The sequence below is a fragment of the Aquarana catesbeiana genome, linkage group LG06 (assembly GCF_042186555.1).
Source record: "Aquarana catesbeiana isolate 2022-GZ linkage group LG06, ASM4218655v1, whole genome shotgun sequence".
Lineage (NCBI taxonomy): Eukaryota > Metazoa > Chordata > Amphibia > Anura > Ranidae > Aquarana > Aquarana catesbeiana.
The window spans coordinates 387,718,856-387,744,125 of NC_133329.1; the positions used below are offsets into that span (position 1 = coordinate 387,718,856).

The 25,270-nt window shown below is 43.1% G+C and overlaps 1 protein-coding gene across 1 annotated transcript in view; it reads left to right on the forward strand.

Moving 5' to 3' along the window:
• TTLL4 (tubulin tyrosine ligase like 4) overlaps positions 1 to 25,270 on the forward strand; it is a gene marked incomplete at its 5' end in the record, with an annotated part of 53,288 nt that overhangs the window by 21,979 nt on the left and 6,039 nt on the right. Inside the window, 5 exon segments of the mRNA XM_073634305.1 lie at positions 2,973 to 3,107; positions 13,461 to 13,592; positions 14,778 to 14,865; positions 18,618 to 18,828; positions 21,810 to 21,883. Of these exon segments, the coding sequence (XP_073490406.1) occupies positions 2,973 to 3,107; positions 13,461 to 13,592; positions 14,778 to 14,865; positions 18,618 to 18,828; positions 21,810 to 21,883 (640 nt within the window).

The following is a 25,270-nucleotide window of genomic DNA, read 5'->3' on the forward strand; positions in this document are numbered from 1 at the left end:
TACATTTCCCATGATGCTCAACTACACTGCAAAGTGCATGAGCATCATGGGAAAGGTAGGTCCAAAACATCTGGGGTGCCAAGGTTCGCCATCACTGTCCAAGGGGTACCTTGAACTGTGGCTGTTTAACCTCCTATTTTAATTGTGCCTTCATAGTTCCAGAGCCAGCGCTAATTGGCTGAGTAATCCTTTTATTTACCTGTGAAGGTGAAAATCTGACCATCACTAGAAGGGGATTGCTTCCTAATTACCACCAATGTGAAGGGCATTTTTCCCACTAACCTTCAGTAAACAGTTTTTAAGCAGTTGTTCCCATAGACCTGAACTATTTCAAGGGTTCTTGTATGGTAAAAGGATGACAGAGGTTGGTTTAATTGAACAAACTTGGGGGGGGCTCCCTACGATGTTCTCTTGGGACTCTCCTCATTTGTTCTCCACATCAATATACAGTGCATCCAGGAAAGTATTCACAGCGCTTCACTTTTTCCACATTTTGTTATATTACAACCTTTTTCCCAAATGGATTAAATTAATTATTTTCCTCAAAATTCTACAAACAATACCCCATAATGACAACGTGAAAGAAGTTTGTTTGAAATCTTTGCAAATTTATTAAAATGAAAAAAAGCTATGTACTCTACATAAGTATATAAGTATTCACAGCCTTTGCTCAATACTTTGTTGAAGCACCTTTACCACCAATTACAGCCTCAAGTCTTTCTGAGCATGATGCTTCAAGCTTGACACACCTATTTTTGGGCAGTGTCTCCCATTCTTTTTTTGCAGGACCTCTCAAGCTCCATCAGATTGAATGAGGAGCGTCGGTGCACAGCCAATTTCAGATCTCTCCAGAGATGTTCAATTGGGTTCAAGTCTGTTCTCTGGCTGGGCCACTCAAGGATATTCAGAGTTATCCTGTAGCCACTCCTTTTATCTTGGCTGTGTCGTTGTTCTGTTGGAAGATGAACCTTCGCCCCAGTCTGAGGTCCAGAGCGCTCTGGAGTAGGTTTTCATCAAGGATGTCTCTGTACATTGGCTGCATTTATCTTTCCGTCGATCCTGACTAGCCTCCCAGTTCCTGCTGCTGAAAAACATCCCCACAGCATGATGCTGCCACCACCATGCTTCACTGTAGGGATGGTGTTGGCCAGGTGATGAGTGTTGCCTGGTTTCTTCCTTAATCTTTTGTTTCATCAGACCAGAGAAGTTTGTTTCTCATGGTCTGAGAGTCCTTCAGGTGCCTTTTGGCAAACTCGAGGCGGGCTGTCATGTTCCTTCTTACTGAGAAGTGGCTTCCGTCTGGCCACTATACCATACATGCCTGATTGGTGGAGTGCTCCAGAGATGGTGGTTCTTCTGGAAGGTTCTCCTCTCTCCACAAAAATGCTGGAGCTCTGTCAGAGTGACCAACTGGTTCTTGGTCACCTCCCTGACTAAGGCCCTCTCCCCCGATCAGTTAGGCCGGGCGGTCCCTCTAGGAAGAGTCGTGGTGGGTCCAAACTTCTTCTATTTACGGATGATGGAGGCCACTGTGCTAAATGCTGCAGACATTTTTCTGTACCCTTCCACAGATTTGTGCCTCGATACAATCCTGTCTGAGGTCTACAGACAATTCCTTGGACTTCATAGATTGGTTTGTGCTCTGACATGCCCTGTTAACTGTGGGACCTTATATAGACAGGTGTGTGCCTTTCCAAATCATGTTCAATCAACTGAATTTACCACGAGTGGACACCAATCAAGTTGTGGAAACATCTCAAGGATGATGAGTGGAAACAGGATGCACCTGAGCTCAATTTTGAGTGTCATGACAAAGGCTGTGAATGCTTAAGTACATGGGATTTTTTAAAATAAATTTGCAAAGATTTCAAACAAACTTCTCTCACGTTGTCATTATGGGGTATTGTTTGTAGAATTTTGAGGAAAATAATGTATTTAATCCATTTTGGAATAAGGCTATAACATAACAAAATGTAAAAAAATTGAAGCGCTGTGAATACTTTCTGGATGCACTTTAGGTGTCTTGTTTATAAAGTAATATGGGTTTTTAGTCATATGCTGCCCTGCTGTGCAGCACTTGCATTCTAATGCATTGGTGTGAATGGAGTGCTGCCCTTCTTGATTGAAATGCTTTCATGCTTTGTGTCTTAAAGGAGCCTTTAAGACACAAATGCTTTGTGTCTTAAAGGAGAAGTACAGCCAAACCTCGTGTTGGCTGTCGGCTGATGTCACAGAGGCGGTCCAGGCCCGGGCAAGATCGCGACAATGGAGTCGGGATCTGCCCACATGCCTGGACCGGCACCTGACTCAGCCTCTCAGTGAGCCACTAAGAGCCTGAGCTGGCTGCTCCCCTCCCCCTCCATGGCTCCAGTGAGGGGGGGGTTGGTCAGAGCGCTGCTGACTGACACTGAGCAGAGAGCGGTGACTGAGCTTTGAGAACCGAGCGAACATTGGTGTTAGATCGCTCGGTTCTCGGTCTTAGAGGCGCCGGGGGACAGATGCAGCATTGGAGAGATGCTGCAGCCACCTAGGGTAAGTATGATTATTAAATGAAAAAAAAAAACATGGTTCTCTTTTAAATCAGCTGAATAAACTTTGTGCATTAAAACAAAAGCTGCAGAAAATCTTAGTTCTTTGTTAAAAACCAGCCACGGTTCTCCTCTGCACCATACTGGTAGGGGACAGGATGTTTTACTGTACTCCTTGTGTTTTTTTTTTTTTTTTTTTTTTTTAAAAGGAAAAAAAAATTTAAATAAACCTCAAACTTTCAACTAACTTTTCTGTTTGGATGCACATTTAAGGTAATTTTAAAAGTTTTTAGTTGGGTCCTAAATAACAAAAAAGTGTCATTTAAAAAAATAAAATAATAGTTTATCTAATTCTATAACATAACTCCAGGGGGAAATTTTACAATGGTGTTCTATTTACTGATTGATAATATGTATAAAAAAAAATGTTTTCTTTTATCTTAGGTCTGAGCCGTATGTGAACAGCCTGGTGAAGATGTATGCCCAGAACCCACGCAGCTGTCATGAGCTCTTTGGCTTTGACATTATGCTAGATGAGAATCTGAAGCCTTGGGTCCTAGAAGTGAACATCTCACCCAGGTAATGTTGAGCTGCACACAGGAAGCCCCAAACATTGACAGGCTTTTCTGTAATTCATTTTTATGAGAGCGTAGAAGCCCTTTCTAGTGAAAGTGACATTATAAAGAAGGGGGAGTGGCCTGATGGCATACCACAAGATTCCAGGTCCATAGCCCTGCTGACTCCACTACATTCTTCAGCCCATCCTGCAGTGTTAGCTCACTGTTTTTCAGCTGCACAGCACCCTCTGACCATGGACTACCTCAAGAGGTGGTGCCATGGTAAAAAATTAGAGGTGCACCGAATGGAAATTTTGGGGCTGACAATTCAGGATGCACTTGGCCAAAACCAAAAAATGACAGTTTAAAAAAAAAACGCACACATATATCATTTTTTTTTTTTTTATACAGAACTGTATTCTATTCAACTTTTAATATCATGAATATGAATGTCAGCCATGATCGGCACCTTTAGCGCAAGAAAAATGCATCCTTTTAAATTCTATGTATGGCTTCACACTGGTCCGTTGTGCTTCTGTTGTGGTGTTAAATCTTTCATGCTGCATTTAAAAAAAAAAAAAAAAAAACAACAAAAAATGCAGCAGGAATGCATCATCATCATCAATAATGCATCCGTGTTACTTTTTTTTTTTTTTTTATGGCGTTTTTGAGTCACATGACCTATGAAAAACACCATAAGCACAGTAAAATAGCAGCAAAATTGCGTGCGCTCTCAGCACCATTATCGGCACCTTTTTCTCTAGTGCCAAAATGCAGATAACATCATTTTCGGGCGCCGAAATTTAGGTGCATCTCAAAATTGGCCGGGTGAAGTAGTCCTTGGCTGTAAATGTGCGGCAAGGTGGTGACAGCCCACGGGCAGCTGTATTCCAGCCAGAGTTGCAAGGGACCCAAGGCACTTTCTTGTCTGCAGATTCATAGTTGGAGAACTCTCTCCTGTACACCCTGAACAGCTTGTGGACTCCACTGAACATTAGCACCAGATAGAGGTAAGCGAGGCAAATACAGTCAGAGCCTACACTTATCCAGATAATGGACACAGATTCTCTAAAGCAGAGGTGCCCAACCACTGGCCCGTGACCTCCTGCTCTGGGATTGTGGGTCGGCAAGCCCAGAGCAGAATCCCAACCCACTATCCCAGAGCATCCGTGTTCTGAATGGAGCCGGCGTCAGAGGAAGCAAGCCTGGGGAGGCATAAGGTGATGTTCCCTGTATATCGCCAGCTCCTACCACAGGCTGAGTGATACCCATTGCACTGGGACAGCGACAGCCAGCGATACCTGTAGCAAGGGACATTCCTGAATAAAAGATTATTAAAGGTCAGTTTTTATATTCGAAAATCACATGGTATATATGAGCTGAGCACATCTCTTCTGCAGTGGTTACTAGGCTGCTTTCAAACTGGTTCAAACGGAAGTGCACCTGCGGTTTACCTGCACTGAACCAATGAAGTCGATGGCAAAGCGCAGAAAAGCCACAGGCGCACTGCGCTGCAGCCACGGTGTGTGTACACCACAGTGCATCTGTGTGAAAGCTGCCTTAAGCCCCTTTCACATGCCTGAAAAACAGACAGGCGGACCCATTCGGGCCCACCATTCACTTGTATAGAGCGGCAGGTGTAACCTTGTGTCCGTTTACACCCGTTTTCCCTCCAATCCGATCCACTAAAAAAAGAACAGAAGGAGATCCGTCCCCTTCCGTCTGGGCAGATCAGATCATAGGGCCCATAAAATAGCATGGACTGTGTCTGCCCTGCATATGCAGAGTGGACATGGACCTGTCATCTACCTGCTCCACTCATTGTGGCCTGCGACCAGTTACCAAGTCGCTAAAGTGGCACTCGCTCTTTAAAAGGTTTGGCACCTCTGACAACACAGATGGGGACCATACCTTCTTAAACAAGGCTTTAACCTTTTAAGAGAATGTACAGTGGCTGTAGAAGAGCGAATTGGTACACTGAAAGATACTTGATCTCCTCTGACTGCCTCCTCTGGGGACTCCACTAAAGAGTTATCTGACATTTCGTTTACATTGGACAACCTTGAAAAATAGGTCTTGTCACAATCTACATTGCGTGGGTTTCTCTTGTGAAATGACTGCATGACACTTGCCTAATCTAAATGTATCTTCTGTATTTGTGATTGAAAGCGCCCATCATACTTCTCCCAGACAGCCACCTCCCAGGGGCTTCCCCTAGATGATCCCAGCTAAACTTTGTCTGATTATGGAAGGCAAACCATCCTTCATTACAAATCCAATTGTTGCTAAGTAGGAACATTGAGGCTCTGGTCAATATATATGCCCTCCTCCTCTTGTTATGGACTTCCTAAATAGAACAACCCTTTGCATTTGGCAGGTGGACCTTTTCTATTTGTGGGGAACTTTTAATGCTGTTCCCGACACAGCAATGGACCACTTGGGTGGTTCAAGTAGGCCTCAGGGTGGATTTACAAATTGGATACATAGGTATGAGTTGGTGAATGTGTGGGGGGGGGAAGCATCTGAATGGCAGCAGTTTTTCATGTCACATTCTCATAACTGCGTGTCCAAAATAGATATGGCCTTTACTACCTTGTCCTTTCTGCCTCTGGTGTCAAGTATTACTGACCTGCCCAGAGGCCTTTTCAAACCCTGCTCCCCTGTCTATTAAGTTGCAACTCCTTCCATCTCAGGCACCAAATTCATATTGGCTCTGTGATTTGGCGATGAATGGAGAACACGCCAAAAAGATCTCTGATCATTGGAGATGCAGAGACCACATCACCTCCATTAATGTTTGGGAGGCATGTAGGGCTACTGCACATGGCTCCTTTATGTCAAAACTGGAATCCTTAGGAAAAATATGAAAGCACTTGCAGCACCCACAGAACAAGAGATGCTGTTGGCAGAGCAGGAGTATGCCTCTTGTCCATCTAATGCCGTGTACACACGACCAGAATTTCGACATACTGAACTCCGAAGGACTTTTCCACGGAGTTCCAACGAAACGGACTTGCCTACACACAATCACACCAAAGTCCGACTGATTCGAACGTGATGACGTACGACCGGATTAGAATACGGAAGTTCATAGCCCGTAGCTGCCCTAGCGTCGTTGTTTGTCTGTTGGACTAGCATACCGACGAACGGATTTTTCGACCGGACTCGAGTCCGTTGGAAAGATTTGAAACCTGTTCTATTTCTAAAGTCCGTCTTTTTTTTTTTTTTTTTAAAGGTCCGATGAAGCCCACACACGATCGAATTGTCTGGCGGATTCGTTCCGTTGGTCCTTTGCTGTCAAAGTCCGGTCGTGTGTACACGGCATTAGTATACCTATATGCTTTGGGCAGCTACAAGAAATGTGTAAAACATTGCTTTTACTCAACACACCAAGAAAGAAACAACTATATACTTCCCACAAAACGTTTGCGTTTGAAAATAGGGCAAGTAAGTTACTGGACTACTTAGCTTGGCCCGAAGATGCCCCTATTTCTTTTCCCCTGGTTTTGGACCACTTGGGCCACGCTTTTGAGCCCAACTGAGATTTTGGTTGCTTTTACCTCCACCTACTCTCTATATCAGTGGTTCTCAACTCCTGTCCTCAGGACCCACTAACAGGCCAGATTTTAAGTATTACCTTGGGGAGATGCAGACTAAGAATACTGCAATCACTGAGCAGCAAATGAGATCACCTGTGATTTATTTCAGTTATCTTGCAAACCTAGCCTGTTAGTGGGTCCTGAGGACAGGAGTTGAGAACCACTGCTCTATATAAATCTACTGTACAGTGTTCCATCTCAGTGGTATAGCATGTTTCAGCTGTTGCTTGTATTTAATGTGTTTTGAAGTGGCCCTATAGGCAGGAGTATTACCTCCTATGCATGTGATGGGAAACCCCATAAGGACCCACCATGTGCCGGTCCTACTGCCCCATCTCTTCAATCAAGGTTAAAAAAAAAAAAAAAAAAAAATCCTTGCTAAAGTCCTGGCTTTTGGACGGGGTGATCTCTCATCTGGTGAGTAATGATCAGACTGGATTCATCCCAAGCTGTTCTAAAATCAGTATAAGGGGGTTCTTTACCAATTTAGTCTCCTATCCCCATTCAGCTTTGGTCCAAATTTCATTAAATTGGTTCAATTACTTTAAATGGAACCCTGTGGCAAGATTATGATTTACGAAAACCTCACCTCCCTTCCGCAATGTCTGAGAACTACGAAGGGGTGTCCCCTGCTTTGCCAAGGGGAATGGTTGAAGATGTGCGAGGGAAGAGGCTTTGTTGGCCTCTTGAAACTGATGCTGGGTTATTGGCAAAAATTAGTTTGTCAGGACAGCTCCTCTTTGCTCCTTTGAGCTCTTTTGTTAGCACATTTCTAGTCTAGTTGTACAGGGTTCTGTCCCCATTTCTGTAGGCTGCCTCCTCAGCCTGCCTGAGCTGTTTTTAGCTTTGCTGCTCTGCATAGAAACCAATTTTTTGTCAAAAGCTGTAAGGATACATTCACCTTTTAAAAGATGAATAAACGCACACCTTTTTGCAGATAAAAAATAGTGCATTTATTTTATTTTATTTTTTTTTTACTTGAAGCCTGTATTGCATTGCATTTGCAATCAGCAAAGCACAGGTGCCATGCAGGACCCCTGCAGACTTGTCTCTGTATCTGTCTGCTTGTACCTCTTAGACAGACACAGACAGATGCACACTGACTGGAAGAGAGAATGAACTACCAGTGTGCTCAACAGCCATGGTGGTCTATTGAAACTACAAGCAGACAGCCAAAAAGGCTGTTGGGACTTGTAGTTTTCTATTCACAGAACTCTTTAAAAGGAAAAAAAAAATTGTGACAGCAAGCAGGGGGGAGAAGATCCCCCACTTGCTGTCCACTACAGGTAGCAGAGCAGGCAGCGGCTGTAGCAGTGAGCTACAAAGTGGGTGGAACATACTAACATGTCCCCAAAGGTGAACTTATCCTCTGGGCCCAGTTCACACTTCCATGCGATGTTAAAGCCGACATCCCAGCCTGACTACGGCACAACTTTCATATGACTTCTTTAACAGAAGTCAATGCAAGGCATGCCAGAGTCGCACCATAAGTAGTGCAGAAACCTTTTTTTAAGTTTGAGTGATTTAAGTCGCTCGTATTAGAACGGTTCCATTGCACTTAAAGGGTCGTGACTTGTCATGCGACTTGTGCTGTCAAAGTCAGAGCACATGTCGCACCAGTGTGAACCGGGCCTTAATTGAACACGCTGAGGTTAGAAGCTGGCTGGCTACCCTGCACAGCTGCACCAGAATTTGTACTCTCCAGTTTTAGTAAATCAACTCAATAGTGTCAACTCTGCCATATAATTTAAAACTGAGAGGTTACAAATGCAGACCTCTGTTCTATTTATTAATTGATTCATTTAATACAGGCATTTTTTTTATTTTATTTTTTTTAGCACCAGCAATGTATGTAGTGCTTTGTATACTGTACAGTTACATCAGTATGTACCCTTAAGGCCCCTTTCACAGTTGTACCCCATGATTTCCAATGAGTACATTTCATATCTGTGCGACTTCAAAGTAGTCCCTGTACTACTTTGGTCTGACTTTGATGCAAGATGAGGTCCATAGACCTCAAGTTTACACAGGCATTCCCTTAAATCTTGGCAAAATCTCGTGACTCAAGTCGCGGCAGTGTGAAATAGGTCTCTAACCCACACACAATGATCCAATTTGGACAGGAATAATTAACTTGCCAACCTGTCTTTGTGGAAACCCACACAAATACGAGAGGAAACATAAAAAATTCATGCGGAGAATATCCTGACCGGGATTCATACAGAGAACCTCATCGCTGCAAACAGGAGAAGCCATGCATAATTGGCTGTACCCTTCCACTTCTTCATTTTATAGCACTAAAACATTAAACAAAATTGCACTTAATTGAATTTCCATTTTGTTCAGGGTGCATAATCTTACTGCTATGACATATGTTCATGATCTAAAATATCCAACGTCAAATACCTACTAATTGCTGGGAACATTCCTGTGCATTGACATTAATTTATCTTGTGAGAAGTTCTTCCTATTGAAGTACAGCACTGTGTCTTTACACGTTCACACAGTGTTAACAAATGTCTGGATGATTGATAGGATGCAGTGTCAATTGGTTTTTCTTTAACCACACACCTGCTAGAACCTTATGTCTCCCATGCCCAGCATTGTTATCTTGTATTATTGACCCTTTTTGTCCTCTGAAGTCTCAGTATCTCTACTGAACCTATATTGAGTTATCTTTCTTGGCCCGGCTGTCTTGTCAGTACATGGAACTGTTCAGTAATAAAAATATCCTATAGTCTTCACCCCTGGTCCCAGATATCATCTATAGGCTTACTGAGCTATGACAGCCATGCCAGCAATGCTGTATGGGTAAATAGACTAACTCTGTATAGGAAGGCATCTGTGACATGGCCTTTAGAAAGGCATATTAGAAGGGCGCTGGGACTTTAAAAAACATTATTAATGAGTTCAAGCAAAAGGAAACTTTCAAATAAGCTTGCTAGCTTTGGTTGGGTCACTGTCCTACAACATGGTTGGGTTACCTGGAAGTGACTCAAGCCACAGAAATATAGAAAGGAGCCCCAAAACAAAAAAAAAATTAATATTAGATAAATGTATTTGTTTTAGTTGATCACATAATACGGCCAATGCATTTTGGGAGCCAAAAACATTCCTCCTTCAATAGGGTTATTTTTTTTAAGTGGTTGTAAGATTTGACTTGGGCACATATATCTGTAGTGTTTACTTATCTCCCTCCAAAGTCAGTCTCTTTCTGCTGCTCTGTTCCTCTGTTATCAACATAACTTCTGACAAGTTCTCTGACACAGGAGATAGAAGCAGCTGAAAATTTGTTGGGGTGGGAGCTTAGAGGGAGATTAGCAGAGAGCTTGTCTATTCAGACTACAGCTCAGCAACTTTTTAGTTCCTCTGCCTATGTGGAGTGGGGGTGTGTGCCTTCCCTCCAATCATCTTACACACAGTGTATGCCCAGACTCCCTCCCACTGCTGGATCAGGAAACAATATTTCCAACAGGATCTTCACTTTCTAAAGAGTGTAGAAAGCTGAAGACGGCAGGTATACAAGTAAAACTTTTATGTAGAAGGATTTGTTTTTTTATCTCTGTGTATCATCTGAGGCGGTTCACTTCACTGGGTATATGGTGAGGGTTTACATCTACTTTATTTATACTTGTGCCTTCACGAAGATATGTACAGTCTTCTTCATATAATATTTAGTCACTATTTTTCTAGGTCTTCATTAACCATTGCACGGAATTAGAATTCGGAATGGGCAAAGTGTAACTATAGCCAAAATCTTGTTTGTAAATATTGGATAGAGTAGGGAAAGATTAAAAGCACTTTTATTTATTAAAAAAAAAAAAAGTTTGGCTTTCCGTATCCCCTTTGGCGAGATATCAATTTACTTCCTGTACCAGGGATGCAGCTTGAAGAGATATGAAGTCTCTACAAAGTCAGAATTACTCTTCTAGACAGTCATCGCCAGAACAGTTGTTCCTAGTGAAAGATTTACCATCACTTTTTGTTCTGGTACCTGTAAAATTTTGGAATTCTCATCACTATCTGTCTCAATGACAATGGTCACCAGGACAAATGGAGAAGGTGACTCTACCTAGCTGGGGTTTAAACTAAAAAGAAGGAAAAAAGTATCCTTTGGTTAAAGCAACTGCTATTGACCTACTTGCAAGCCACATTATTTGCTGGGCATAGTTTATCCTATGGGCGAGGGTAGCTTCCAGTTAGCTGGATAAAATATTCCATTTAAGATGAATTTCAGGTATTGATATTTTATACATTATTACATTGGTCCAGCTTGGACCAATGTATATACCATACCTGGCTGATGCCCCTCGAAGCTGAAAATCATGTACACCACTGGTCCAGTGATCTCCACTTGCTTCCTGGTTCTGTGCTTAGCGGCTGGCAAGCTGCATTCTCAACTCTAGGTCAGATACTCTGCACAGGGGCTATTCAGATGCATTGCATTTTCTGAATGAATGCAAAGCCTTCCCTGATTGGATGGGGTGGCGACATCACACCCTACACCTCATCCAATCAGAGAATTCTTTACACTCATTCACTGAATGCAAAAAAGTTAATGGCACCCGTGCCAGTCAGCTGACCTCCTGGGTTCACAATGCAGGAGGGCAGCTGCTCGGTGTGGGATCCAGAAGCAAGTGATGATCCCTGGAGTAGTGGTGTCTACTTCAGTGATTTCCAGCTTCCAGGGACATCAGCCAGGTATGGGTATATACAGTTACAGTATCTCACAAGTGAGTACACCCCTCACTTTCTTGTAAATATTTTATTTATATCTTTTCATGTGACAACACTGAAGAAATGACACTTTGCTACAATATAAAGCAGTGAGTGTACAGCTTGTATAACAGTGTAAATTTGCTGCCCCCTCAAAATAACTCAACACACAGCCATTCATGTCTAAACTGCTGGCAACAAAAGTAAGTACACACTCAAGTGAAAAGGTCCAAATTGGGCCCAATGTGTCAATATTTTGTGTGGCCACCATTATTTTCCAGCACTGCCTTAACCCTCTTGGCCATGGAGATCACCAGATCTTCACAGGTTGCCACTGGAGTCCTCTTCCACTCCTCCATGATGACATCACAGAACTGGTGGATGTTGGAGACCTTGCGCTCCTCCACCTTCCATTTGAGGATGCCCCACAGATGCTCAATAGGGTTTAGGTCTGAAGACATACTTGGCCAGTCAATAACCTTTACCCTCAGCTTCTTTAGCAAGGCAGTGGTCGTCTTGGAGGTGTGTTTGGGGTCGTTACGTTGGAATACTGCCCTGTGGCCCAGTCTCCGAAGGGAGGGGATGATGCTCTGCTTTAGTATATCACAGTACATGTTGGCATTCATGGTTCCCTCAATGATCTGTAGCTCCCCAGTGCCGGCAGCACTCATGCAGCCCCAGACCATGACACTTCCACCACCATGCTTGACTGTAGGCAAGACACACTTGTCTTTGTACTCCTCACCTGGTTGCCGCCACACACACTTGACACCATTTTAACCAAATAAGTTTATCTTGTTCTCATCAGACCACAGGACATATGGTTCCAGTAATCCATGTCCTTAGTCTGCTTGTCTTCAGCAAACGGTTTGTGGGCTTTCTTGTGCATCATCTTTAGAAGAGGCTTCCTTCTGGGATGACAGCCATGCAGATCAATTTGATGCAGTGTGCGACATATGGTCTGAGCACTGACAGGCTGACCCCCCCCACCCCTTCAGCCTCTGCAGCAATGCTGGCAGCACTCATACGTCTATTTCCCAAAGACAACCTCTGGATATGACGCTGAGCACGTGCACTCAACTTCTTTGGTCGACCATGGTGAGGCCTGTTCTGAGTGGAACCTGTCCTGTTAAACCGCTGTATGATCTTAGCTAATTGGGCCCAATTTGGATATTTTCACTTAGAGGTGTACTTAATTTTGTTGCGAGCGGTTTAGACATTAATGGCTGTGTGAGTTATCTTTGAGGGGAAAGCACATTTACTGTTGTATAAGCTGTAAACTCACTACTTTACATTGTAGCAAAGCTTCATTTCTTCAGTGTTGTCACATGAAAAGATAGAATAAAATATTTACAAAAATTTATTCACTTTTGTGAGATACTGTATATTGGTCTAAGCTGGACCAATGTAACTATGTATACATTGGCTATACCTGGAATTTATCTGTAAATGGAATACTTTTATCCAGCTATATAGCTACAATTTACGGATTAGGCTGCTATCATCCCATGACCCATAGGATAGTTAAACCATGCCCAAGCAAATAATGTAACTTGCAAGTAGACCGATAGCAGTTTTTTTTTTTTTTGACTAGGTCCCAACCACATAGTCACCTTCTTTATTTATCTTGGTGACCGTTGTCATTGAGACAGAAAGTGATGAGAATTCCACAATTTTACAGTTGGCACCAGAACAAAGGGTGATGGTAAATCTTTCATTGGAGACACCCATTCTGGTGATGACTGTCTAGGAGAGGAATTCTGACTTTGTAGAGACTTCCTCTCTCTTCAAGCTGCAGACGTATTTAATCGTTACATTTGAGAGCTCTTCTCCATGCTCTTTCATTGCTCACAATATGCCCAAAGGTTAGTGAGCACCTGACCATCACACCTCCACTTTGCTGGGAAGGCTTTACATAAGATTTGAAACCTTAATCCCACTGGATGTTTGGCTGGAGTTTGCCATTTGTAGATTCAACTGTGATTTGGTTTGTGTGTGTCTTTTGTTAAACTGTATAAAAAAATTAGAAGATTCACACTTTCTTCTCTTGTCGTCCTCAGTCTGCACTCTAATTCACCTCTGGATGTCAACATTAAAGGTCAGATGATCAAAGATCTCCTCAATCTGGCCGGATTCCTCCTTCCCAATAAAGAGGACACCAGTAACGTTGGCTCTGGCGGCTCTCCCACCAGGTAAGGCAGCAGAAAACCAGTCCATAAGGAATGGCTTATGTAAGCAATGTATCTTCTTTTTCTCGTATTCGTCGCTGGTGAACGTAAGACTCTGGGTACATGCCCTGCCTATAAGAAGTTGGCCAGTTATAAAGTTGCTCCACCCTCAAAGGGCTATAGCCCTGGTCTATGTATCACTTCCCATGTCTTACCTTATGCCTCGTTTCCACCAGGCGGATCGGCCTGGGTCGGTACAGTTTGGAAGGCCTAGAATGGTCCGGCCTATTCAGGCGAGCGTTTCCACTGCAAGTCGGACCGACGGGCCATGCGTGGGTTTAGAAAAAATGCCTAGCATGGTGTCACACATTCGCCAATCAGTGGAATGTATCGTAGCTCCGCCCTAACCGAACCGTTACATTTTCTATGGCCCCACATCTGAAGCAGGACCATGAATGGAGCGGTTTGGTTGTATGGGCCGCTTTCATAATGGAAACACCCAAAATAGAGTACCGAACTGATCCGCTCGGTGGAAACGAGGCATTAGTGTCTCCAGGAGTTGCACCAAGGACCCATTGCTTTATATTTTCCTTTTTTAATTACTTAATCTAGAGCAGTGTTTCTCAACCCGGGTTCTGTGAGAGGTTCCCAGGGGTTCTGCCACGCTCTACCCATTTATCACAAGCAGGTCAGTGTTAGATCACATCCCCCTCATAGCTGATAGGCTACAGAATGCAGAGGAAAACTGACATCACTGTCCTGCACCTATCCCAAGTGCCTGTGTGACATCACTTGGGAGGGACCAGAGAAGAGAGCGGGTTGGCGAATAAGCGCTCAAGGTACGATCTATAACTTCCCCGAGCTACTCCCTGCATGAGGAAAACCATTACAGATCCCAGTACTGTGTCCTCCAGCTTTTTCCTGGCCCCCCTGTACTATACTGTGTGTTGTTTTTTTTTTTTTTTTTTTTTTTTTTTTTTTTTTTTTTAAACATGTCATATGAGTACAGTGTAGCATGACCGCAAATGTTATTCAAAGTGTTATAGTGCTGAAAGCTGAAAATTGGCCTAGGCAGGGTGGGGGAGAAAGTACCCTGTAGGCAAGTAGTACAGCTGTACACAGAAACCAAGCGGCTTCTAACCTCAGCTTGTTCCATTGAGTTTTAAAAATGAAAGCTTGAAGCTGATGTCTCTCCCTTTGTCTTGTCAGTGAGAAGGACCGCGGGCGCTCCATGGAAATTCTGAATGAAGAAAAGCTGAAGCGGGCACATTACCTTAGCCAGAAGTTGCCAGACAAGGTGGGTCAGGTTTGGATATTAACTTAGCTGGCAGACTGGTTGTTTGGAGTTATGCTGTCATTAAAGTGTATGTAAGGGCACATTTAAAATAAAAATGGGCGTGTGCTTGTGTTTTTCCATTTAAGACCCTACAAGTACAAAAATATACCAGTTGACCTGCAAGAAATGCACTCCGCTCCTAATTTTCTATTGTGGACTGACAAAATGCTGAATTTTTGTGGACTAGGTGAGGTCAGTCCTGCCCACTTTTCTTTTTGCTAAACTACTCGTTCTATCCCACTGTCTTAATCTTCAAAACATGGGAATTTATTGACTTGTAGTTTGAAGATGAGATCTGGGAGGGCTAAGTAAACTCTTTAAAGTGGATGTAAACTCAAAATTTTTTTTTTTTTTTTTTTTTATGTCATAATGTAGAGTATACGATTTCCCATCATTTGAGCCCAGTCTTGCCACAAAGAGTTAATCCATCTCTGAGCAATCCTCTTTTATTGTTCAGTGAGATAAAACTTTGTCAAATCCCCCCCCCCTTGCTGTGAGTGACAGGTGATTTACATATCTCATGCACTAGCCTAAGACATGCTTTTATTTTTTAATTCCCTCCCTCACTCCTTTCTTTGGTATGCTGAAGTCATGTGGTTACTTTCCTGTCTTTTCACTGGATGTTAGAGATCATAGCAGAAGTTCAGTGTAAGAAATGCACAGGAGAAAATGCATATTGACAAGGGGAGTGTAGAGGTGGGCGGAGAGTCTACTGACATCACAACTCCACCCACCGAGCTCCAGACAACAGACCCACCCACAGAATGTGCAGTTTTTCAGGTCTCATAACAGACAGAGGGGAGACATTTGACAGGTAAAGATACATGCAGGAGGCATGTATATCCTTATAGATAACCCCTATGGCAGTAGTTTAGAAAGGATGACATTGGGTTTACATCCACTTTAAGATAACACAGAAAAGGTGAACAGGATAGCTTTAAATTTATGACTAGATCAACAGGGGTTTCTTGCACTTATAAGCCTTGATTCACATTGGAGTGATTTGGCATGCGATTTGATATGTCAAATCGCATGCCAAATCAGCAGCTATTGCCGGTAATGGCACCGTCCGAATCGGTGCGACGCTGGCTTTGCGGCGCCGCACCGATTCCCAAAAGTAGTTTCTGTACTACTTTTGGCGACTTCGGGGTGCAGTTTGCATAGACATCTGTGCAGCAACCCACACAAATGTCTCTGAAATCGCCCCCTAAAGTTGGACTGACGCACAGGTATAAAATCGTGCGAGTCCTGGGCTAAAGCAGATATAACAATGATTTCAATTTTTTTATTTTTTTTTTCTGCCATCTGTGCCCCATTTTTTTTTGAGATTTCCCTTAACTTCTTATCTTATAGCCAAAACAGGAACTGAAGAAGTCCCTCCAAAGTGTTGGAATTCTGGGATGTTACCAGAAATGGTTCCCCCATTGGAAGATTTCCTCTGTATTCCTGGTTTGGTTTCAACCCAAAATTTGTTTGTTTTTTTGTTTTTTTGTTTTTGTGTTTTTGTTTTTGTTTTTTTGTTTTTTTTTTTTTACTTTCACATTCAATAACCGTAAACAAGAGAAATAGAGAGGGTTAGTCTCCATAATGGGGATACGGACAGCAATAAAAGCTGACAGAATCCCTCTCCAGTTTCTCAAAGACTAAAAATGTTTTGACTTTAGTTATACAGTGAAGGAAAAAAGTATTTGACCCCCTGCTGATTTTGTACATTTGCCCACTGACAAAGAAATGATCAGTCTATAATTTTAATGGTAGGTTTATTTGAACAGTGAGAGAATAACAACAAAATTGCATTTCAAAAAAAGTTCTAAATTAATTTGCATTTTAATGAGTGAAAAAAGTATTTGACCCATTCGCAAAATATGACTTAGTACTTGGTGGCAAAACCCTTGTTGGCAATCGGAGAGGTCAGACGTTTCTTGTAGTTGGCAACCAGGTTTGCACACATCTCAGGAGGGATTTTGTCCCACTCCTCCTCTTTGCAGAGCCTCTCAAAGTCATTAAGGTTTCTAGGCTGATGTTTGGTAACTTGAACCTTCAGCTCCCTCCACATATTTTCTATGGGATTAAGGTCTGGAGACTGGCTAGGCCAGGACCTTAATGTGCTTCTTCTTGAGTCACTCCCTTGTTGCCTTGACCTTGTGTTTTGGGTCATTGTCATGCTGGAAGACCCATCTACGATCCATTTTCAATGCCCTGGCTGAGGGAAGGTGGTCCTCACCCAAGATTTGATGGTACGTGGCCCCGTCCATCGTCCCTTTGTTGTGGTGAAGTTGTCCTGTCCCCTTAGCAGAAAAACACTCCCAAAGCATAATGTTTCCACCTCAATGTTTGATGGTGTTCCTGGGGTCATAGACAACATTCCTCCTTCCTTCCTTCCTCCTCCTCCCTTTTCCTCTCTCTTGCTCTTCTTCCTCTTCCTCTGCTTTCACCCAGTTCTCATCTGACTCATTCAAATGTTCATTAGCAAACTTCAGACGGGCCTGTACATGTGCTTTCTTGAGCAGTGGGACCTTGCAATATTTCAGTCCTTCATGGTGTAGTGTGTTACCAATGGTTTTCTTGGTGACTATGGTCCCAGCTGCCTTGAGATCATTGACAAGATTCTCCTGTGTAGTTCTGGGCTGATTCCTCACCGTTCTCATGTTCATTAAAACTCCACGAGGTGAGATCTTGCATGGAGCCCCAGACCGAGGGAGATTGACAGTTATTTTGTGTTTCTTCCATTTGCGAATAATCGCACCAACTGTTGTCACCCTCTCACCAAGGCGCTTGGCCGTGGTCTTGTAGCCCATTCCAGCCTTGTAGGTCTACAATCTTGTCCCTGATATTTTTAGACAACTCTTTGTTCTTGGCCATAGTGGAGAGATTGGAATTTGATTCCTTCTATGGACGGGTGTCTTTTATACGGGAAACAAGCTGAGTTTAGGAGCACTCCCTTTAAGAGCGCTCCTAATCTCAGCTCATTACCTGTATAGAAGACACCTGGGAGCCAGAAAACTTGCTAATTAATAGGGGATCAAATATTTATTCACTCATTAAAATGCAAATCAATTTATAACTTTTCTGGATATTTTTGTTCTGCCTCTCACTGTTAAAATAAACCTGTTTTCTAAACGTCAATAGTTCCTCTTTCTTTGCCGTGAAGGAATAACGTGCACTACCGAAGAAAATGTGCTCCCAAAAGGAAGCACCACAAACGATTCAATGAGCTCCTTACCAGCTGCTCTGACCCCACAAGGTAATTATAGCTTCACGCGTGCGGCCCATCCCAACACGTTTCTCTGTAACTGCTTCATCTGGGGATATGAGGCTCTATTAACGACTTTAATACTCTATGCTCTTATGTTTTTGTTTTTTTTTCCTTCCTTTTACGTATTACACATGGGGGGTTATTTATGAAAGGCAAATCCACTTTGCACTACAAGTGCAAACTGCACTTGAAATTGCCCTAAAAGTGCACTTAGAAGTGCATTCGCTGTAAATCTGAGGGGAAGATCTGAAATGAGGGGAAGCTCTGCTGATTTTATTATCCAATCATGTGCAAGCTATAATGCTGTTTTTTATTTTCCCTGCATGTCCCCCTCAGATCTACAGCGACTGCACTTCAAAGTGTACTTTCAGTGCAAAGTGCACTTTGTAGTGCACAGTGGATTTGCCTTTAGTAAATAACCCCCATATGTTATAAACAGCTTGTGCATATCTTGTAGGATCTGTACGCCACGGTACTGGAGCAGCTGACCCCAGAAGATTTGCGGATTCTGGTAGAGACCGAGGATGAGCTTTCTCGTTGTGGCCAGTTTGAACGTGTCTTCCCCTCCCCCATCTCTTCTCGATATTTGCGCTTTTTCGAGCAACAGCGTTATTTCAATATTCTCACAAACCAGTGGGAACAAAAGTTCTACAACGATCGAGAGAGGGGTGAGTGGCTGTTCATTAATTGCAGCAATGGGGTGTCTTGTATAAATTGTGAATGTTAAGACGATGAAGCTTGTTACAGCACTTTGGTCCAAGCAGTCTGTAGTATAAAGGTGTGTGCAATCTGACAAACATCAGTGTACACGTTTGTACTAAAAGGAAGCAGACTGGTTTAGGCAATTTTCTATTGTGAGTGCAAGTGAAAGAGGTTGTAAAGCCATAAGGTTTATTCATTGTATGCATTAAGGTAAAAAACCTCCTGTGCTACAGCTCCCCACCAAGACCCCCCTTTTTCTTACTTGAGCCCAATCCGATCCAGCAATGTGCTCAATGAGTGCAACCGCTCCAGCTGCTGTTGCTCTCCTCATTGGGCAGATTGATAGCGGCTCCCGCTGCTGTCAATCAAATCCAGGGGTGGGGCTGAGTCCTGCTGTTTGTCAGTGGACACAGCAGCCGGACTTGGGAGCGCACCCGCACAAGTGCCCCCACAGAGCTTTCTGTGGGGGCATTTGATGAAGAGGGGCCTGCGGGGGACCCCAGAAGAGCATCGGGGCTGCTCTGTGCAAAACCATTGCACAGAGCAGGTAAGTATAGTTTCATGTGTATTTTTGTTTTGTTTGTTTTGTTTTTTTAAATCTAACGCTTTACAACCAATTGATGTATACACTATTGCAATTAACCTTTGCTAAATAAACCTGTAGTTAAAGGGTAACTTCACTTTTTTGCTGGGGGAAAAAAATGGCAAATAAAAAAAGATGTTTTTGCATTTTATGTGTCTGTACACGCACAACACCTTTTGTGTTAGATTAGGGGCACATTTAGCACACTTGAGCGCAGCGTTATCCTTCACTTGTTTCACTATCTACACGTAATACGAGACATGTTTCACGCATGCAGCTGAGTAGTGCTTACACTTGGCACTAGGTTCAGTGTGGCTCGTAGGATTTTTCCTTTCTTTAAATAAAAAAAGATGTGGCTGATATAATTGCTACCCAAGTCGTCTTGTTATTAAAACAACATTTTTCTTTTCAATCTGCGGTGCTGAAATTTTCTGTAAAATGCAATATGGCGACCTGGAGGCGTTCTGTAAACAGGTGGTGTATTGAACGCCCCCCAGAAATGTCTTTTCCTGTTTTTGTGATTTGGCTCTCTGATTTTTCCAGAAGTCTGCACTAAGATACAAGTCAGATTTTGGGCATACCCTGCAAAAAAAAATCCTTTTTGGTGAGATACTCTCAAAGGGAAATCACATCTAAAGGGATGCAGACCCTGCCACTTTCCTCATTAGAGCCCTGCAGGTGCAGCAGCTGATTTGATCATTATAAACTCACTTCCATTCACTTAGCACATGGACACAGAGAGACAAACAGCTGTTTTCTTCCACAAAGCTTGGTAAAATCCTTGCAATGTACATAGATTACCCAGAGGGGAATGCTTTTTTTCGCATCAAAACTGGAGTTACTCATTACCACTTGCCGACCAGCCACTGTCGTTTTACGACGGCAGGTTGGTGCGTTCCCGCAAATCGCCATAGGTGTACGTCGGCTCCTCCCCAGGGAGCTGTAGCAGGCACCCGCCCGCCTGCTGTATGGTGGTGGACCTGGCTGCGATGTCCAGTGGCCAACCGCGATCGTGGGTACGAGAGCTAGAATGGGGATCTGTCAATGTAAACAGACAGTTCCCCGTTCTGACAGAGGAGTTAGAGAGAGATCTGCTGTTCTTGGTGATTAGCGATCTCTCTCCTCCAGTCAGCCCAGCCCCTAGACAACTCCTAGGGAACACACTTAACCCCTTGATCACCCCCTAGCGTTAACCCCTTTTCTGACAGTGACATTTATACACTAATCGGTGGCTATTTTTAGCTCTGACCGCTGTATAAATGTCCATGGTCCAAAAAAAGTGTCCGATCTGTCTGCCTCAATGTCGCAGTCCTGCTAAAAATCACATATCACCGCTATTACTAGTTAAAAAAATAAATAATAAAAATGCTATAAATATATCCCCTATTTTATAGACGCTATAACTTTTGCCCAAACCAATCGATATACGCTTATTGCGTTTTTTTTTTTTTTATTATTTTATTTATTTTACCAAAAAATGTAGAAGATTACATATTGGCTTAAACTGTTGAAGAAATTTTAGTTTTACTTTTTTTGGGGGGGGATATTTATTATAGCAAAAAGTAAAAAAAATGTGTGTGGGTTTTTTTTTTTTTTTTTTTTATTTCAAAATTGTCGCTCTTTTTTTGTTTATAGCGCAAAAAATAAAAATCGCAGAGGTGATCAAATACCACCAAAAGAAAGCTCTATTGGGGGGAAAAAAGGACATCCATTTTGTTTGGGTACAGCGTCGCACGACCATGCATTTGTCAGTTAAAGCGATGCAGTTCCAAAAAATGGCCTGGTCATTAAGGGGGTAAATCTTTTCCGGTCTGTAAGTGGTTAAAGCTGGACTCCATGATCCTGTCCGCTTTGGGCCCTTAGTCCCCTTTTTCCTATGCCTAATATAAAGTTTTTACACTTTTACAATTCTAGCCTTTCAATAATTCAGGTTTTTCTTCATGAAATCGTCTGCTCGTTCAGTAAAGTTTACTGTGTCCGGGCCCCAGGGTAGGTTCTAGGCAGGTGTCACACTTCACATCAAACATGTTTCCTAAGGGGGAATACAAACTACTGTTTCCATGATTTTATAGGAAGGCAGATCTGTTGGGCATGTGGTGGACAGTGCTGTGCTATGTAGAGATAGGCTTAGTTGCCTATCAGTGGCTGGGGGTGCATTGCAACTGGGTGCTGTACAATCGTAGCTACCCACAAAAGGAAGCGTGATGTAAGCACGTCAGCGCTCCACTTCTGTGTATTAAACAGTAGAGGAAATGGGATCAGGAGTAATGTTTCCATAGGGAGACATTGAGGAGAGACATTGTTGGGCCTTTAATATTCTCATCCTTTTACTCTGGTTGGTAACATTACTTTATTTTTACTCAGGACGTGACCTGCTGAGAAGTCTTTGCATGATGAATTATCACACGGGTTCTGTTCTACTTCCACACTCCCCATCGGTGAGTCCTTCTATTGTGGTTACTGGATGTCATTTTAGACCTGATGTATTGAATTTGTAGATATTAAGAATGGTGCTCCATCCCCAGAGACATCAGTCAGGCTCAGAACTGGCCCCGAAGTTTAAATTTGGTGGTTGGAGAGATGACTCCACCTGAAACTACACCAACCCTGCACAGATCTGTTCTGGCAATGGGAGTCGATTGTATGGAAACAAACCATGTTATAACTGTGAACTTTAAATTAATCTTTAGCACTTTGAGAATGTCCCTTAAAGCAAAACTTTACCCATAACAACTTGATACAAAAAGCAAGGAACGATTCCACATTAATCATCATTCTACAAAAATGAGTTTGTGCTGTAAATTGCCTCCAGCATTGCTCCGGTTTTCTTCTTGCCGGAGGCTGCCATTTTGCTAAAGCCCCTGAGCGACAGTAAATCATAACGTAGAACTAAACCCTTCGATTTAACATTTTCAAAAAAAGTTACGTTCCTGGAATGCCCAGAATGCTAGCTGTCACATTTTGCTTGTGTCCTCAGCCAAACTGTCAAACCATCCAATGGCTGGTGTCATAACTGATCACATGTACAGCACAATAGCAGTTGCAGATCAAACAGAAGCAGCTTCCATGGCTGTATAGGATAGGAGGGTTTAATTCTGCTTTTAAGGCCTCTTAAAATTCAGCATAAAGAGCAACTGAGCATGTGCAGAGCAGGGTGAGAAAATGTATTACTGAATTGTACAGTATAAGCACTTATTTGTAATGTTTTATATTGCTATACCTGCTAAGGCTCCTTTCACGCTTGCACGACTTTAAAAGTCGTGCAATTTTGCGTGATTTTTACCGCAATTTTTGACGCAACTTGAAGCAATGCCTGTGTAATCTTGAGGTCTGTGGACATCAAGTCGCATCAAAGTCGGACTTAAGTAGTACAGGGACTACTTTTGAAGTCACTGCGACTTGAAGACGCGCAGATATCATTGGAAATCATGGGGTACGACTTGTCATGCAACTTTGCAGTCGCGGGACAAGTCGCACAAGTGTGAAAGGGGCCAGCCCGAAATCATCTTTTGGGACTTAATTTTCTGACTAAAGTTGCACAGTGCAAGAAATTTTGTGTTTGCATTAGTAAAAATTTGCAGGGTTTTTTCAGCTAGCTAATGAGAATTTTAAAGTGATACAAAACAAAAGTGTTATATACAATCTAAATAAATTCATGGCAAATATCATGCCACTGTTTTTTTATTTATTTATTTTTTTCTATGTACCTTCTTCCTGCAGCACTGTTGTCTGGTCACATGATCTTCCCCTGTTCTTTGGCACATGCAGGGGAGGGGCTTCTATTACTCTGCTAATGTATGCTCTCTACTGTGCGAGTCTGGCCAGACCTGATTGGTGCTGTGGCGGTCACATGACTAAAAAAAGTTTTTAAGAAGAGCAATTCAAATTAAATTATAAATATCAAATAAGTGTTCTACAGCTCCCAATAAATCTTTATTGAACATCTAATGTGTATTTTTATTTTGTTAAGATGATATCTGCATCCAGAGCACTTTATTTATTTTTTACTTTTACAGGTATTAGGCTCCATGCACACTAACGGTTTTTTTTAAAGCTTGAACGCTGGTAAAAGCTTTTTGTAATAACATTTTAGCAGCATTTTAGGAGCGTCAGCGTTATTGCAGTGAAAGGAGAGAAAACAGCTCAAGAGCTATTCGTAGCGTTTAGGAGTGTTTCTGCAGAAAAAAAACTCTCCAAGAAACTCTACAAAAACTATTTTTTCTCTGCTCCTAGACACTGAAGTTTAACCACTTCAATACCAGGCACTTAGACACCTTCCCGCCCAGACCAATTTTCAGCTTTCAGCGCTGTCGCAATTTGAATGACAATTGCGCGGTCATGTTACACTGTACCCAAACAAATTTTTTATCATTTTGTTCCCACAAATAGAGCTTTCTTTTGGTGGTATTTGATCACCTCTGCGGTTTTTATTTTTTGCGCAACAAATAAAAAAAGACCGAAAATTTTGAAAAAAAACAAGTTTTTCTTTGTTTCTGTTAAAACTTTTTTGTAAATAAGTAAGTTTTCTTCTTCAATGACGGGCACTGATACGGCGGCACTGATGGGCACCGATGAGGTGGCACCAATGAGGTGGCACTGACGGGCACTGATAGGCGGCACTGATAGGCGGCACTGATGGGCGGCACTGATGGGCACTGATAGGTGGCACTGGTATGCGGCACAGATGGGCACTTTTAGGCGGCACTGATGGGCACTCATAGGTGGCATTGATGGGCACTCATAGGTGGCATTGATGGTTACTTATGGGTGGCACTGATAGTTGGCACAGATGGGCATGGATGGGCACTGATAGATGGGCACGGATGGGCACTGACAGGTGGCATGAATGGACACTGATGGGTGGCACTGATGGCACTGCTTGTTTGCAGTGATGCCCCTAAGGGTGGCATTGCTGGGCATCACTGCAACATAATGGTGCCAATCAGTGCCCATTTGTGGGCACTGATTGGCACAGATTTGGCACACTGGGCACATGTGGATGGCCATGGGGTACATACCTGGCCATCCACATGTTGCCCCTTCCCTGGTGGTCCTAGTGGCGATCCCTGGTGGTCCAGTGTGGTGATCTGAGGGGGGGCTGCGCTGATAAACAATCAGCGCAGACCCCCCCTGCCAGGAGAGCCGCCGATTGGCTCTCCTCTAATCGCGTCTGTCAGACGCGAGTGAGGAAGAGCCGATCAACGGCTCTTCCTATTGACAACGTGATCAGCCGTGATTGGACACGGCTGATCACGTGGTAAAGAGCCTCCGGCGGAGGCTTTTCACCAAGATCAGTGTAGCGGTGTGTCAGACTGACACACCGCTCCACCGATCGCCGCGATGCGCGCCCCCGGGTGCGCGCTGCGGCATGTTATCCTGCTGGACGTCATATGACGTCCAGTCAGGATAACAGAACCACTTCCCGGACGTCAATTCGCTATAGGGCGGGCGGGAAGTGGTTAAAAAAACTCCAATAGCCTAAAGTATTGTGCATGGACACAAAGGATAACACTATTTAGCTTCTAGGAGCAGAATAAAAAAATGCTAAAGGCTTCTAGGAGCTTAAAAAAACGCTAGGGTGCATAGAGCCATAGCAATTATGTTGCATATATTTAAAACTGACTTATATTAAAACTAAGTATTTTTGCGAGTTTCTCGGTGAATGTAGTCAATCAGCATATTATATCCCACCCCCATAGTGTTTAGGAGTAAGAGGACATGGAGGGAGAGGACATGGAGGGAGAGGAGTGTCACTTACCCCTGTGTAGACGCCCATATGTTTGACACTCTAGTCATGTGGGCTGCACAGATGAGAAAAAGGAGGA